The sequence below is a fragment of the Falco cherrug genome, chromosome 8 (assembly GCF_023634085.1).
Source record: "Falco cherrug isolate bFalChe1 chromosome 8, bFalChe1.pri, whole genome shotgun sequence".
Classification (NCBI taxonomy): Eukaryota; Metazoa; Chordata; class Aves; order Falconiformes; family Falconidae; genus Falco; species Falco cherrug.
The window spans coordinates 31,165,050-31,182,022 of NC_073704.1; the positions used below are offsets into that span (position 1 = coordinate 31,165,050).

Here is a 16,973-nt window from a genome sequence, read left to right on the forward strand (position 1 = left end):
ATTTATATGGACAAACTGTGCATTTGCAGCATGGATTTTCAATGTCTTCCTTCTGTCTCTACTATAACCTGTCTGCACAGTTAATGCTAATTCACATTAAAGCGTTTTTATTTTCCTGTAAGAGTGACCATGCAGGAAGTGCTATTCCAGTCTGGAGAAAAAAAAAGTATCCTTTCTTAAGTAAGCTCTCAGTTCCTTTCTTAAACCTGTTTGGTATATTGCATTAATTCAGAAGTGCAGAGCATTTAACTAAAATCCACTGTAATGCTTGGGTGTGCATGCCTCGGCTCATGCCTCTTTTTTCATCCTAACCATGTGTATTCCGTGGGCTTTGCCTAGAATTGCTCATTAACGGTGAATCTTCAACCTTGCTGCTTTTCAGACTAAAATGAAAAGTAAGCCAGCTAAGATTTAATGTCAAGTTGCCTCCTCTTTATGCATTCAGTACCTAATTTAAAACATCCTCTAGCATCCTCTCCAGGCCTGTAGTGCAGCTAAAGGTCATAAACAGGTTCCAAGGGAACAGTACAATATGCTGCAGCATCCATGTGCCCCGTGGGTGATACATTCAAAACCTGCTTTTGTGGGGCTCTTAGATTAGTGTGAACTCAAAGGCAAGGTGGTAGTTGTCTCACATCCCAGGTTAGGAAGTGTTCCTTTGTACCAGGGTGTGAGTTAGAGGGTCTGGATGAGTCCGATGAGGAAAGCAGCTGCTTTGCAAAAAGTTCAAGTGCGAAATTTCTAGAAGCTCCTGCAAAGCCTTTGGTAGCTCCTGTGAAATGTGTTCACCTTATTTCTGTGCAGGTATGTGGGCTGCTGAGTGCCTTTTACTAATTTATATTTCCATGGAAAGTACCACTCATTATAACTTCTTGACTTTCTGCAGGGCTCGAGCTTGTAATTTTTTCCCTTAATTGTTTTTGCTTGACAATACCTGTTACCTTTTTGTCTGGGGTTTCTCTTTGCTCTTTGGCTTGCTATTGCTTGCAGTGAGAATTAATCTCATGGGCTTTACTTTTTGGAAAAATACTTCTTTTTAATCTCATTCCTATAGATTCCTGGCCTCTCTAATTGACTAATAGGCACAGGGAGTCGTTTGTATTGGGTGACAAGTGGTGCTGGGTCTCTACAGCACACGGATTATTCTGTTTGCATTCCTGGCACGTTCCAGGGGAGCGTTTGGAGCAGAAGGCTGCGATTGCCTTGTGGGTCATGGAGGATTTTTGCTGCATTCTGGGAGGTAAAATCAGGCCCTAGATTCTGATGAGACTCTTTCCTGTCAGCCTGCTAATCCAAATCTTTCATTCTTCCCAGCAGCATGTTTTCTGAACGTTTTAGTTTTCATGCTCCCCCATCCCTTAAAAGGTTCAAGCTTTTCATCCGCTTCATTGTTTGAGCGGCTCATTTGTTCTCTGCTATGGAAACCTGTTGCTATTGTTACTCCTTTTATAAGATAATTTCCATCAGGATCCTAGAATGGTGGCAAAATATTGCTTTGTTTTCAAAGACAAATCTTGTTTTAAGCTTTCTGTGCTGATCATTTCTGTGTCCGTCTCTCCTGGATCCTGTTGCTATTTAAGAACCTGTGTCTGCAGGTTCTTAAACCCCACTCAGGAGCATGGTATCAAAGTGCCTGTCTGCACGGAGAGCTGTGTTTGGGCTTTCTGTTCAAGTAGATGTGAACCATTACCATCCAGCGGCTGCTTAGTACAGCTCTTTGAAGTGCTCTTGCAAGCTAGGCTGATGGTTTGAGGAGTGATTTTATTTTATTTTATTTTTAAAATCTTTTTTCTTCTCTGATTTCAGATCTGTCTTGAGAGTAACGCAGAAAAGTCTGGTTTGTTGGAGAATCAGTAGAGGAACGTTAGAGACAGTATGAGGAACCTTACAAATGTTACTTATTTCAGCAGCGGCAGTTGTGGAAGCTGCCACCCTGGGCTGGGAGGGAGAAGCGAGGATGATGGGGAGGCAATGCCTGTAGCCTGAGAGGAGGGGAATTTTGCAGGGGGTTGGTCTGTTTTTGCTTCGTCAGCAAAGTATGCAAACTGCTGTAGTGTGAATGGATCACACAGTTCCTGTTGGAGGGTGGGACTGATAACTGCAAGGAGCGTGGTCAAAATCCCGTATTGTCTCCAACAATGCCTAATGAATTGCATTTTTCATTTCAAAATCTTGAAGAAGCACATCTAACTACAGCTGACTGTTAATGACTTACTCTTTAAGATTAGGTTTGCAAGTGCAAATGTGCTTTTTATCTTTAGGTGGCTTGAAGAAATTTCTGGCATTGACACCCCTTTTGTTGCTTTTTTGGGTCACGAGCTCAATTAGTTGTTTGGCAGGATCTCAACTCCATGTTTTCTCAGGATGTTCATCAGTCCATTGTCTGGAGAGGGTATTCTGTGGAAAGTGGCCAGAAAGCATCACAGAGGCTGTGCATTGGGCTGGGAAACCCTGTCTGATAATTCACTTTTGGGGGTGGTCTGAAATTGCCTGAAGTTACAACTGGGGTTGTTCTCTGTACAATGTTTTTCATCATAACATAACAGAGACAATAATGAAAGAGTGTGCTGGTAACAGGATGACATCTCTGACTGGCACCTTCCAGAGCTCTTTCCAGTGTTGGGGGGAGGCTTGCTTGGTAGGCAGCGCTGTTTCTGCTCTGCCATATTGCCCTGTTCTCAGAGCCTGTTCCTTTTCCTTACCTGCTCAGTCCTGTCTCTTCCAGCTGTTGGGACAGTGATGGTGTTTGTCTGTACAGCCACTGATACAACAGAGCCTCCATTGTGTTGGGGCCTTCAGGGACAACTGTGGTATAAGGGGCTGCTGAAGCATAACTGATGTCAATTGCTGAGCCCTGTTTCAGCTAGAGGAACATACAGATAGAAGATATAAAATCAGTTTACAGATTGTGAGGTCTGTGGTTCACATGTGGTTGCATGATATGCTGATAGAGGAGTGAGATAATTTTTGTGCCACGCAGTTTTACTGACCTCGTTATTTAAATTGGTGCTATCAGTGTTTTTATCAGTTATTTCTCTTGTGCCTGGCAACACTGTAGGTACAGATAAAAAAGGTGGCTGGGTCCAGTCTGCTTTGCAAAGTGTTTGTAGATGCCAGCACTGTGATATCGACTAGTGTGGCCAAGCAGCGCTTGCATGTGCTGCTGTTACATCGGGAACTGGAGACGTGAGCTTTTTTTGGATGGCCGTTTTTTGCCATTTCCCGAGAGGGGATTTGACAGTTGTTCTAGGTCCTTCCTCCCCCGAGGCTGATGTGGTTGTAGTGTTGTTTGCTCCTCTCAATGAGAAGCCAGTGAGCAGCATTAAGTGATAAGGGCAATAATTAGGGAGCTGCAGAAGACCTTACTTGTGCTCATGAGATCTTCAGTCTTACCCTGCTGCCTTCAGGACCTGCCAGGACAATACTTGAATTTGCCCTGAGGAGGAGGGTGTTTTGCACTGCCATGTCCATGCACTGTTTCTTCCTCGGGATCCATCCAGCTGGGACTTGTTTTTAGAACCTATGTGGACTTACTGTAGCCAGACTCCTGGATCTTATTTTGTGCTCGTCCTGTCTAGCTTTGTCCTCTGTCCTCCAAATTACCTTGACACGTTGCTGCAAAAGCCTTTGGGTTGCTCCTGCCACTGGGGACTGCCATCAGTATCTCTCGCTGCTTCTCCCTCCTTACGACCACAAGCTGCCAGACCTGTGGGCAGCCCTGCACAGGCAGAGCATCCCGCACTGCTCCTGAGGAGCGCCTGTGGCACATCCCCTTCAGGTGCTCGCTTCGCTGATGGTGAGCCAAAGGAGGTCAGATCTCCTTCGAAATCCTCGCCCTCCTCCTGCCCTGTAACAGCTGGCTGCCTGTGCAAAGTGATTATTCATGCATGCTGATGTTGACAAGGGACCCCAGAGGTTTACCGGGAGTGCCCTAGTCAGGTTTCCTGCCAATTCCATCATAACCCCAAATGACAGAAGTGTCTCCCAGTAGAGAGGAGACAAGGATGTGAATGGGAAAGAGTGAAGTTTTCCTGCGATGCACACTGTCTTTGTTGTTATTTAGACTTCTTGCTTAGTTAGGTCAACTTGGATCTTTCATTTTACTCTTCTCTTACCCAGCTGCCTTATGCCTTTGCTTTTCCAGCAAAGGAGTGTTTTGGAGCCTGGCTTGGTCTTGCAGGAAGGGGGAGCATGGGGAGCATGCCTGTGGGGCTGGAAGGAAACCCTGTCATCCTGCTGCTTAAGGTTTGATCTTTTTACCACATAGACAGCTGCTGGTTAGGTCCTTTCTGGTATTGCAAATAGATTGATGTTTTGGATGATTTTCCACAGAGATAAAGCTGGATGATTTGTCGGACTGCCTGCAGGCAAAGCAGGAGTCCCTTCTGTGAGGGTTCAAATTGCTCTGGACAGAAATGCCAAGAGGCAGCTAAGCGTGCCTGCTGGGGGCACATTACTGACCTCATCCTCAAACCAGTATTTCCTGAGCCTGGTGCCTTGTCTGGAGTGTCTTGGCCTTGGTGGTAGAGTGCTGATGTTGGGGGTGGTGTCTGGCATTTTAGGTTTTGGGATTTTGTTGGTTTTTCTCCTTTTTTTCTTAGTCTTTATAAGAAACTCTTACACTGTCTCTTCAAGTGGTGCAATTAAATTGCAAGAACTGGAGTCCTAATTACCCTCTCCCATGTGAGAGTTGAGGAGCTCATCTTCAGAAAGAGGCTGTTGGCTGAGATCCAAATGAGACAAATACCAGAGCAGAGACTGCATCTGTGTTGATATTTACTTTTGTTAAGGATAGTGGTCATTACCAAGTGATATCAGAGCAGGTTGCTCTTTGCAGGTTATTTTTGACTGTAAGTGAAAGGAGAAGGAAAAGCAGAACAGGTCCATCTCTGCCTATCTCCTTTTCTGCCTTTTCCAAACAATTGTTAGTATAGCATCTGAGCTGGTGGGTCTGGCATGTGTTAAAATCTGCACTGATGCATGAAAAAATTACTGATACATGTTCAGACATTTCTTATTCTGGGAATTTGCTCCTCTTCAATCTCTTGCATCTGTGCGGATAGCTTCATAAACAGACTAAACTCCCAATGCAGTGGTGCAGAGAATCTGCCCACTAAATAGTAAGAGACATACTGGAGCAAACTGCTGCTCTCTTTCCTGTGATAATGGATGTGCATTCAGGCAGCTATGTGAATCTTTACAAATGGAGCAATCCTGAAATCAGGGCAGACTTAGATCCTGTTTCCTTCCGATGAAACAGCTGTTCTTATCATTCTTTTTTTTTTTAAATAGGAAGTCATGCAAACAGAAAATGAATTGGTAGGAGTTGCTAGCTGCTTGCTCACAGGTACATCTGAGTAGTTATGTTTTGTAGCCTTTTTCCACTCTAAATGTTGCAGAATTTTTCTAAGATGAGTATCTGGATCCCTAAATGACACATAAGGAAAAACTACACTTTTTTCACCACATGGTTTGAAGTTGCACCAAATCAGTAGTAGAACTGGCAACAGAATTGTCTTTATACCCATTTTGGTCTTCTGCTGATGCCAGAACAATTGTCAGCACATCTCGGGGGTTTGACAGACCCTGTTGCTGGAGGTAGATTTCAGCATTACACTTGTTCACGTCAACCACCTAACATTTGTCTTGGCAAGGCTGAGATGGCCACAAATATATGTGTGTCCTGGAAACATTTGGAAGTGTCTGGAGCAGTATTTACAGATGTTGACTGTGGTGCAGGCTGACTTTAGTTAACTGTCTGGCAATCAGCTCCAGCTGGGCCACAAGGGCTTCTTCATGTCTCTAGATCTGTCTGGGGTAAGATGGGAGGATGATCTGAAACTGGTGCCTCCTTAGCCCATGTAACCATTGCAGGACTACAGGTGAGAGAAGATAGGGTGTTTCTGGCCCCTGGGTTTGATGTTGCTGCAGACTTTCTATACAAACTCTACGTGGCAAGCCAGCTTTTCAGCAAAACTCCAAATCCAGACAATTTGTTTTATAATCTAGTTTTGTTGCAAGGAGACATTTTCATGTTAATCAGTGAACAGGTGACATGTTTTAGCTCCACCTTCCACTGCAGTCTAGGGAAAACAAAGGTGAAGCAGACAGCAGGAAAATTACTTTATTCTCAGACTCGGATCTCCAGCCTCCTGGAGAAGCAAAGAAAGTGTTTACAGGTTACAGTGACTAGCTTTGGCTATGATCTGAAAATGCAGAATTGACATGAATTTGGTAAGAGTCTTCAGATAAACATGCTGCTAAACAATTGGGATTACAGGTGCTCCCTTTTGGTGAGATAGTTGCATGCATTGTTAGTTTCTTAAAATGCTCAGCATAATATTCTGATTTTGATGCATGTGTCCCTAGCACAGCCCTCCTCATTTCCATCAACAGTAAGCATTTGGGAAGTTTCCACAAAGGTGTGCTCTCATCTGCAGCATGTTGCAAATTTACTGTTTGTTGTTCCTCACATTTGCAGAAAGGCAGCTGGAGAATGTTGGGAGAATTAGCACCAGTGCTGGCACTTAATTCGGTGGGGCACTTGCAACCCTTGCATCTTGGTGTCTGTAATCAGTTTAAACTTGATAGGTTTTCAGTGTTTTCATTTTCTAAATTGATTTATCTGTGTAAAAGGGTACAGGTTGTCCTCTGCTGGGAACAAGTTTCCAAGGTTTTTAATCTTGCTGTTTATCAATGCAAAGAATAGTCTTGTCAATGTGAATCATCCTCTTCTTTGTAGTTGTACTGTTTCACTCATCTCCCCAGGTCTTTGGCTAACTTCATATTCACTTCAGCTGGGAGTATCCTTATAGCTTCACTTGTACGTTGCTTAGGACAGCAGTTAGAACATGAAGACCCTTTGTCTGCCCACCTAAGCAAACGTATATGCAGTTTTCTCCCATGACCCTTCTCTCTTCTTCAATTCAGCCTAATTGCTGGAAGCGATTCACTGTCATTCAGTTTGAAAACCACCTCCAGCAGGTCTGTCTGCTGATCCATGCCTTCTCTTTCCAGAGCTGTGGCAGATGGTCTTTACCTCCACTTGTCAGGTTTGGCTCCAGAACACACCCCTCATATCTAGAACAATTGGGGTTGCGGGGCTTGAGGCTCAAAGAATTGAAATGGTTTTTGTTTTCTGCAGGACCTTAAGGCTAGCCGCTTTTGATCTGAGGTTGGAGATACCATGAAGACATGTCTTTTGGGTTTTGAGTTATCTTCTGCCAGATCTAAAAGCTGACCTGCACTTTCTTCCTCCCCCCCCCCAGTGCTTTTTGACCACCTATATTGACCTAACAATAGCATGGTCTTGAAAACTTGACTTACTAAATTTTCTTTTGATCCTGTGAACAGAAAGGTCTGCTGAGGGGTATTTGGACGTGGTAGATAATGTTGTTTTTCTACTGGTTAGGGCCTAGCTTTGGAATGTGGTTTTAACACAGTTCACTGTGTCCTGACTAAGCAAACTGAGAAATTAAATTGGCTAATGCAGCTTTCTGCAATGCTTGTCCCACAAACTTAGCTGAACAGCTTCCAAATTACTGTTAGTTGCAACGAATAGCTGATGAGGGAGCACAGCAATGAGTTTTCAGAACTGAATGCATTTGATTTCCTTTCTTGTAACCATTTTTCTTCCAATATGTGTTTTTTGCAGTGATACTGAAAGCCGAAAATTATGCAAGAAGATGAAAGTAGATCCAAATTCAAAGGAGAAAGGAGTGGAATTACTCCATTATAAGTGAGTGCTGGTCTGGGATTTCTAGTTCCTAATTGTTGATGTCCATGTTAGGACCATTCGTTCTTCTTGCAGCTTCATACTGCTGCAGCATAAAGACAACTTATCCTTTGACATGTGAAATTGATTGCTGCTTCTTCAGTTTGCAAGCATGTGTTGTGATAGAAGTTGAGATAAATTTATTCTACTGTTGAATAGAGTACACTAAAAGCACGAGCGGGGCCTAGGAGAGAGATGCCCAGTGGACTAAAACTACCCAGCACACAGGGCTGATGCCTGAGACTTGAGCTCTCTTACTTTCTCTGTCACGTGCCCGCTGGCATGTGCCTTGGGCAAGTCACTTCATTCTGTGCTTGCTCTTCTGACTTGATATAGTACTTAATAAAGTAAGTGGAGAAAGGCAAGTGTAGTGAGACAGCAAGAGATTTTCTTCCTGGAAATAATAGGTGTGGGAGTACTGTTAAGTGCACGAGACAGCAAGCAGCTGCATCTCCATCTCCAAAGATCATGCCTTAGTAAATATTCTTGTTAAAGTGTCAGAGAGGAAATTATTTACTAGTAACCTGTTTGCTTTACACTTTGTTTTGCACCCTCCCTTTTTCCTTCCTCTTTTCTTCCCCACCCACTTAAGTTACTGTACTGTAAATTCTGCTTAGTTCTGTGGCTTCAGCAGGGTAATGCTGCTTGGTTAGTGAGAAGTGAGGAAGAGCAGCTGTATAATTTCCAGCAATGTTACTGTAAGTTAACACTATTCCTCACTCCTTGTTCAACAGGGACGGTGCGTTTCATACTGAATATAACAGAGCAGTCACATTGAAGGTACATTTAAATATTTGATTATTATTCTTTTGCTTTTGTTAGATATGGTGGGAGACACTTGTGGATTAAAAACAGGTGTTGGTACTTTTTCATGCTGTAGGCATGAAAGGGAGGGGGTTAATCTTCATAAACAGCTGTCAGAATGACCTAAAGGTTTTTGCGTGTGTGTGTGTGTGTCTGCCAAGTCACAGATCCAGGAAAATTGTTTATTATTAAAAAGATTTAACCCATATTGAACTGTAATGTAAATTGTGAATTAACTTGCAGGCTGGTAACAAACAAGGATTTTATTTGTTTAATTACAAGGTGCTGTTAATGGTGGTATAACTAAAAGTATTAGTTGATATGGCATTTTGATAAGTTCTCTGAGGTTTTTAGATTGTGTATTTACAAACTGTAAAGAGAGCTGAGTGGCCTTATCTATTACTGGGTTATGGAACCACAGTTCCTATGGATGTGCCCTGAGTACAGCAGGGATTAAATGACCTTCCTTCTCCTGCAAACATTGACACAGGGCAACAGAAAGCAACATTCTGTGAGTGCAATAGAAGGAAAAAGACATGAAACATGAACTGAATATGTAGATCGTAATGATGGTGGAAATGGTGGACTAAAAACACTACAAGCAGACCAAAAGTGTGCAGCCTTCCTCTGCAAAGCTCTGGTGAAGCGCTGAGAGTATTCTTACGTGAGGCTGCAGCCCTGCAATGACTTGGTTTCCAAAAATGACTTCTGTCCAGCTCTGACGCCCAGTTCCCATTTCTCCTCCAGCATACCAGGGCTTTGCACCATCACCCGTCTTGTGGAGGCTTGATGATACCACCCCAGGCTGACGTTGTTACATTTTCTTCCCTTTTCTGGCTCGTTCAGGGGTTTTGCCTGGGGTGGAGGAAAGCCTGTGTGAGATGCTACATGAACCCAAGTCTGTCAGAGTGGCTGTTCCGAAGCGCACTTGCTCCAGACCTTCCTTTTACAGCCAGAGTTGTGGAGGACTGATGAGGGGACTGTTTTGGAAGCGCACCCTGGCTTGGGTCATCCATTCAGCCTGCTTTTAGGGTTGCATGCAGGATTTTTCTGAGGTGGGACGAGTAGGACCACGTATCTTCCCATCTTCTGCAGCAGAAATCTTGCCTGGCGCTAGGAAGGACAATATTAGATACCCAGCCTAATCAGCAGGTTCCTGAAACTCCTTCTGTACTTAGTGAAGAAATGTACCTGGTGAATTTTTTTCCCTCTTGGTGGGTGATGGGTCAAGGGAGACTTGTTATGTTTGGGTGATTTGAACAATGCGTGTGTCTTTCCTGCCCTCCATAAAGTGCTGCAACCAGGAATCAGTGCTGTGACTCTGCCTTACGGATCAGATCAGAAAGCATCTGCAGAGCCCCAGGGGGCGTTGGGCTGAGAGGCAATCATAGCACAAGAGGAACCATACCGTTTATTCCTTCAGTGGCTGTTTTGTTATGAGCATTTTCCCCTTCCCCTTTGCCCTGCCAGCTGGAGAGAAGGAAGCAGCATCCTGTGGACAGGGATGTGGGATTCCAGCATGACTGGAAGATGGATTTTGAAGCTCACTCACTCTAAGAGCTCCAGTCTTTCTTCATTTAACTGCCCTGTGAAACCAGCTGCTAATGATTTACAGGTTGGACACTGTATCAGAGCTGGGCAGTGGTTAAATAACTCAGCTGAGTGTTTACTTGTTCTGCTGCTCACAGCTGCCTGAATAATTTCTGTATTTCTCCCTCTGTACCACTTCTCCCTGTTTTCTTGTGTTGAGGTGGTGACCCTTGTTTCTCTCTCAGCTGTGTTTGTCAGGAGTCTCCTAGTACATTACGAACAGCGAGCAGCAGAGCAACACAATTATGTAGGGTATCATAGTTATTTTACGGACAGGTGGACACACTGAAGAACAGGGAGATTAAAGGATTTGTTTCACATGATTCAGCAAGCTAGTGGTAATAAAACTTGGATCTTCTTTCCAGGCATCCAGTAGACATATATTAATATATGTATGACATTTTGGAGAATGATGGACACAGTTTTGAAGAATTGTAAAAGGATTCTTTGGAAGTAATCGGCAATTTAATAGATGTGGCTGATCCAGCTGATAGTGTACTTGGGTTTTTAAGAAAAGCTTTTAATATCTTAAAGTAACTAAATCCTTATGTAATTAGCAGAGATGCCCTTGTGGGTTTACTGTTAGAAAAATGAGGAATAAAGCATATTCCAGTGTTCACAGTGAGGGGAAGTTAGTTAGCAGTCAGAACCTCCTGCTGCTGAGACCTGTGCTAGGATCTAAGCTGTTTGGGCTATTTGGTAAAGAGAGATAGACTGCAAGATAACAAATCTCAGTGGTGCAAAACTGTTAGGAGTAGTTTTCAAAAAGTATTTCCTAGTCTTTGCAGAAGGGCTTAGGTTCTCACAATACCAAGTGGTTTGTCAATATGAAAGTAGGAACTTGTAGGGTAATGAACGTGAGAGGGAAGGAAAGAACACCGCTCCAACTGTGCTGGAGTAATGCATACTGTTGTAATGGGGTTTGGATTACCAGTCAGGGCAGCGGTTGGTTTGGAAATAAAAGTCAAATGATTAGGAAAGGAGCAGAGAAGGGAATAGGAAGTGTTATACCACCATTTGAGTCCATTGGGTTCTTTCATCTTGTGTTTTGTAAATTATTCTGGTTGCCCCATCAAGTGAAAGGTGTAAAAGTATTGCAGAAGGATGATCAGATGGTGCAGGTGGCCTGAATATGTACGTGAAGATTCTTGGGCTTGGAAAAAGGGACAACTGGAAGAGATTGGTAGATACATGTATAACTGTGAGTAGCTTGAAAAAGGAAATGATGACCTTCCCCCCCGCCCCCCCCCCAGTTTTGGTGCAGTGGTGTTTTGGGACAGCCAGTTTGAAACAAATGACTATACAGTGTTTGAAAAAAAACCCCAAACTTGTGGAACTTATAGCTATGTGTTGTGAAAGCCAAGAATTTAGGAGTCTTAAAAACAGTTTTAGGTAGTCATAAAGGATAGATCGATTGGCAGTTAGCAAGCACAGAGGTCCAAATACAACAGCTGGTGCAGAGTTCATAAACTGAATTACTTTTTGCCAGCAATTGAGAGCATATACCAGTGTATGCTATTTAAGAATGGTACTAGTATAGTTCCCCACCCCCTCCCCCCCAAGTATCTGTAGTCAGCTGCTGTTGGAGACTTAAGCATAGATCAATCTTTGACCTTAACTGATAGGTCTGTTCATATGTTGCTTTAGCCACACCATGTCCTAATCCTCAATAGTGCCTTAAGGCTAGTATCCAGACTTTGTTTATTACATGATGAAACCTCTTCTGGAGGATAAAGTACAGGCAGAGTTTTACTTGCCTTCTAAAATGGAGAAAACTCATTAAAGTACAAATCTGCTCAGTACTAGCAAACGGATTAGACTAACCCAGTAAATTGGTTGTGCTTTAAACTGAATCCTTTTCAAGTTTGCTCTTACAAGGTGTATGTGTGTGAAATCAAGGGAGGCCTTTTTATTAGCATCCCTACTGCATTATACTTGAAAGGAGTGAAAAGTACAGGGATGTGTTTGTGTGTGTATGTATTTTTCAGGTTAAAACCTAGGTCCATACATGATAGCCAGCTATTATGCTGTTAAAACTTGCTTGCTTTTAGCAACATAGGCTGGATGAAGCCATGCCCTGTGCTCTACTGAATTGCTGGTTAAAGTTCAAAGCTGTCACAGGGGTTCGGGCAGTGGGCTACAGTCCATCGTGGCTCAGTGCCATGGGGTCAAAGTGGGTCCTGACCATGTCATGGCAGGACAGGAGCATAGCTGATTCTGTGGGGGATTGCTGTGGCCTGGATCTTGCTCAGGTGTCTAACCCAGCAGCCTGGGGACCGCTGCTTTTCTATGATTAGAAGGAGGTGATTTGTTTGGGGCTGGGGCAGGCGGGGGTGTCTTTCCTATTTAAAGACACACAAGACATTCTCTTCACTGCATGGAGTAATGAGCGCAAGGCAACATGCTGCCTGCTCCTGCCAGAAGACATTACACATCTAATTTTTTCAGTCTTGGCTGAGAGGAAGAGGCTGGATGAATTAAATCTCTTTAATGCACCATCCTCTAACCATATCTGTTTCTACATGACTGAACTTGGCATGCAGGAATTCTTGAAACTAGCAGAGTCAATTGCACTCATTAGCTGTTTAAAATGTGGACCCCTCTCTCCTCCTCTCCAGTGTATAGTTGAGGTCTGTGCAGACTGAGAGTGAGCTTGATGTAGCTTTCCTAAATGTAGAACATCTCTGCTGCTTTGTCCTGTTCTCTCCTTTCCCCATGTATTATCAGATCTTCTTAGAGCATCATTTGGGATGTTAATGCCTCTAGTTTTAGAGCTTTTGCAACTGTAAGTCCATTATAAATTACTTTTTTTTTTTTTCTCTAGCTAGCTCCTTTCTCTGCTAATGCCATATTAAAACAAATTTCTTCTCCTTGAAGTGTTTGTGGTCCCTACATTACTACCTCACCCCTTAGGTCTTCTTACTGTGTACATTAAGTGCTTTGCTTGCTGTCTAGTTACTAATATATGCTGCCTCTTGTGATAAGACAAATCTTTTCAATATTAGCTGTGCAAGTAGACAGAAATACAAATGCAATAAATGGATCCTGCTGTAAGCTCTGAATCCTCCCGAGCCTTGCAGTACCAACTGAGATGCAAGAAAATGAGCTGAACTCTACTATCTGTTGATAAGTTTTTGGAATGTTTTACTAGAGCAGCCCCACCAAAGGCAGAGAGCTGGCAAAAGCATCTCTGAGACATTCAGCAGCATGTGTCACTAGGTGTGCTGCTAACCTGATCTTGAGAAGGTGGAGTACAAACCTAGGCTTTTAGAGAGATATTCTTGGTGTGTGATAGTATATATTCAGCTCTGCTCTTCACTCACGAGCTGGTTTGGCAAAATATGCCATGGGCTGAAAAAGGCCTCAGTGAAGCTTTTCTATGCTCCAGCTCCAAGGAAGTTCACTTAGTGCTGTGGCAGCAGCATCTACTCACTGTTACATAGAAGGAAGCTCCTCGTGGACCTTGGTATGTTACTGGTGTGGCAGAGATCCTGCCTTGGAGTGGACACCTAGCTACAAACAATGCCACAGAGGGAGAAATGGGATCAGTCTGTGTGGTGAATGAATGCAGAATACCAAGTAGTATGTTTTCAAGAGCACAAATGTCTGAGGATAACAGTGATCAAGCCTGTGCTTCCATGTACAGCTGGAATGAGGGGCAGTGTGACTCTGCTGGAATCCATGGAGAGCATTTCATTGCCTTTGGAGGGCTGGAGTTTCTGTCAGGCAGAAGCTGAAATCAGAACCATCAGAGAGTATTTCCTTATGATAAAGAGGGTATCTGGTTTACCGAAACAGATTGTTCATTGTGTGTCGGTCAGGTAAACCAGTCATAAAGTATGTGTGCATGTGTACTTAGCTTGTTGAATATGTAAGCTGCAGAATCCTAGGTTCTTGTATTTCCCACTTCTCTTGTCATGTTTACTTCTTACTCTCCTACTTAATACCCATTCAGTACAGTTTCTAGGTAGATGGGTCATAGAGGAAACTATTGGTGGGTTATTCTTCCTTTGACCAAAGCAGCAGTTTGATCTTTGAAGTGTGGCGTTCACTGCTTTTGCTCACAGCGAGTGTCAGTGGGCCCTCCAACTAGTCCTGTTGGATTCAAAGGCTACTCAGATATGGTGAAGGGCATGGGAACCTGACCTCAACATAAAGAGAAATCTTTCCTGCTAAGCCAGGAAGTAGGTATGGAAGCGTTATGTATCTAGTACCATTGAAAGAGCTCTTTGAAGGATTCTTGAAGCTACTGTTTGTGTATCGGTCTACTTCCACGCTGTTTTCCTCAGTTTTATAGTGGAAATGGGATATCAGTTGTGAGGAAGGAATGCACACACATGTGACTTGGTTCTGCAATAGATTTGTGTTCATCTGCATCAGAGCAGATGCATATATGCGCAGAAAAGCAAACGTGCTAATTGGATGGGGTTTGCATGACAGCATGAGTTTGAGATTTAATGTCTCATGGTTTCCATTCGTTTTGCTTTAAAAACTTTTTCCCCTGTTTGTTACAGTCTATGGTGGCCTTTCTCAAGGATCCAGAAGGCGCTCCACTGTGGGAGGAGGATCCCGAAGCCAAAGATGTTGTGCATGTTGATAGTGAAAAGGTACATTAGCTGGATAGATGTTGTATATGTTTTATAAATACATGGGATGAAGGGAATGTCTATGTTTGTGTTAACTCTTAATGAAGCACCATTATTTCCTTTTTTAGGAAGGAAAGTGTAACGCACCCAAACTGTTTTAGGTGACTTGATAGAGTATGTGGATTGTGGTAACTATAAAGTGTCCTGCTTCTCACCTTCCTCTCCCCTATGTGTGGTCATGATATTAGTCTGCAGCTACATGGCGGGTATCAAAGCATTGTGGATTGTGTGGCAGAAGAGACCTGTTTGTCTCGGGTGTAGCGGCTTGCAAGATGCAGTCACTGCAGGGTGCCAGTAGGAGGTAAAATGCTGCTCTTGCAACTGCAGGTGGTTGTTAAACGTTGGGTTCCTTCATATACCCGAAGTTGTCTGGAGCAGGAAGGAACAGGATCCATATCTTCAGGGATTTAACCTTGTACAGTAACTGTCCTCTTATTTTTAAGTGGGAAAGCAGCAAATATGATGAGACTACCTTAAAAAAACCAGTGCCACTATAGAGCTACCCATTATATTCTTTCTAATATAATCAGCTTGGTCTTTTGTATTAGTTTCTTAGTCTGTATATTTTTAAAACTTTAATTGATTAGACTCTAGCTGGTATTTCATAAAGGGCCTTTTCAATTTTCTAGCTTTCATTTTTAATATTAGAAACAGTTATTTTGACATTCAGTTTTTGTAGGAAGATTAATTTTTAATGTTCGCCCTCTGTAGTCTATTACAAGCCTTCCAAGGGTTGCATTCAATTTGAAAACTTCATCTGGTTTCTCTATCATGCTGATACTGAAAAATCTTTTTTCATGGCTTCTAATACCTTCAGCAAGGTTTCATAGTGTATAAACTGAACTTGTTTTGTTTATTATTGAGTCTGACTTTTTAGAGTATGGCTTTTTGGATGAGTCGGGGAAGAAAAAGTTTCCAGTCAGAGATTCTGCAGTGAGAATGAACCAAACCATGCAACTTCCACATCTCAACAGTGAAGATACTGCTCTAGGATATTTAGCATATATTCAGATCTATAATAAATTTTGCCATCTTATTTCAAATTAAAATTGAACAAGGAGAAGAAAGTAGTCTTGTCTGTTAGAAAAGGTGACCCCTCTTCCCTCAAATAAATGAGCCTATATTCTACGGATACATATATTAATTTTTTTTGAAGTAGTAACACAAATAATGAGGCATTCATGTGTACAGGCTTGTTTTTATTTTCTGTGGTTCATTCTCTAGGAATTGAGAAGGCTTCTGAAGAAGGAAGACAGACCTCTTCTGATGATGTTCTATGCCCCCTGTAAGTAACAGCATGTCCTGTCACCTCCATCTCCCTTCTCCACTGAGAGATGTCCAGGTCTGACTAGAAGCTTCACCTGTCCTTCACTAATGCCATCTTGGCCTATCTTTATCATTCAACTCCTTGTGTTGTTCTACCTGTTTGTCCTCAGTTTTCCCTAGTTGCCCATCACTTTTATCCTAGTCTTGCCTCTTCTTGTGATGATGCCTCTCGCTTAACGTTCTTTTAAGCAGCTGCTTTCTGTAATTTCTTTACCTGTTGACCTTTCTAGATTTGTGTTGTACAAGGCAGAAACACTGTATGCTGAGTGCATAAGTGTTAATACATCTGCTTGAGAGTGCCTAGCCCTCTGGCATGTATGGAGCTCTTACTTGCAAATGGGTGTTGCTCACGCTTTCTACTTTTGCAGTTTGGGCCATAGATGAGACAGGCTGGTTCCATGCAAGCAAAACATCTCCAGAGGAGACCATGGAGTTAAAACCCAACAACTTATTTGTTCTTCCTAACTGCAGGCAGAGGGAACAGTGCAGTGGTCAGGAGCAGGAATATCTTTCCTACTCCACTGTGTTCCTACCCACACAGGCAGGAGGAACTTGAATACAAGTGGGATTTCACAATGGCAGCAGGAAGGAAAGAAAAGAGCATACTGGAGTCACTGAATTAGTTTTGTGACCTTGGCCTTGTATTGCTGCTACCTTGTCATTGCATTGGCCACTTATTCCTTAATTTTGCAGATTTATAACTGCTTTTTTGTGTTTCCTAGTGACTGGTATGTGAGAGGCTTTCCAGCTCTTCAAAAAAAGATGGTGTTGCACTGGAGTTGTTGCTCAGATGGAAAGCAGGGGAGCCATGTGAAGGGAATGAATGTGTGACC

The 16,973-nt window shown here is 42.9% G+C and overlaps 1 protein-coding gene across 1 annotated transcript in view; it reads left to right on the forward strand.

The window, feature by feature from the left end:
- PDIA5 (protein disulfide isomerase family A member 5) overlaps nt 1-16,973 on the forward strand; it is a 102,089-nt gene that overhangs the window by 21,210 nt on the left and 63,906 nt on the right. Inside the window, exons 4-7 of the mRNA XM_055718481.1 lie at nt 7,655-7,738; nt 8,509-8,554; nt 14,683-14,775; nt 16,039-16,099. Coding sequence (XP_055574456.1) covers nt 7,655-7,738; nt 8,509-8,554; nt 14,683-14,775; nt 16,039-16,099 — 284 coding nt within the window. The remainder of the gene's footprint in view (nt 1-7,654; nt 7,739-8,508; nt 8,555-14,682; nt 14,776-16,038; nt 16,100-16,973) is intronic.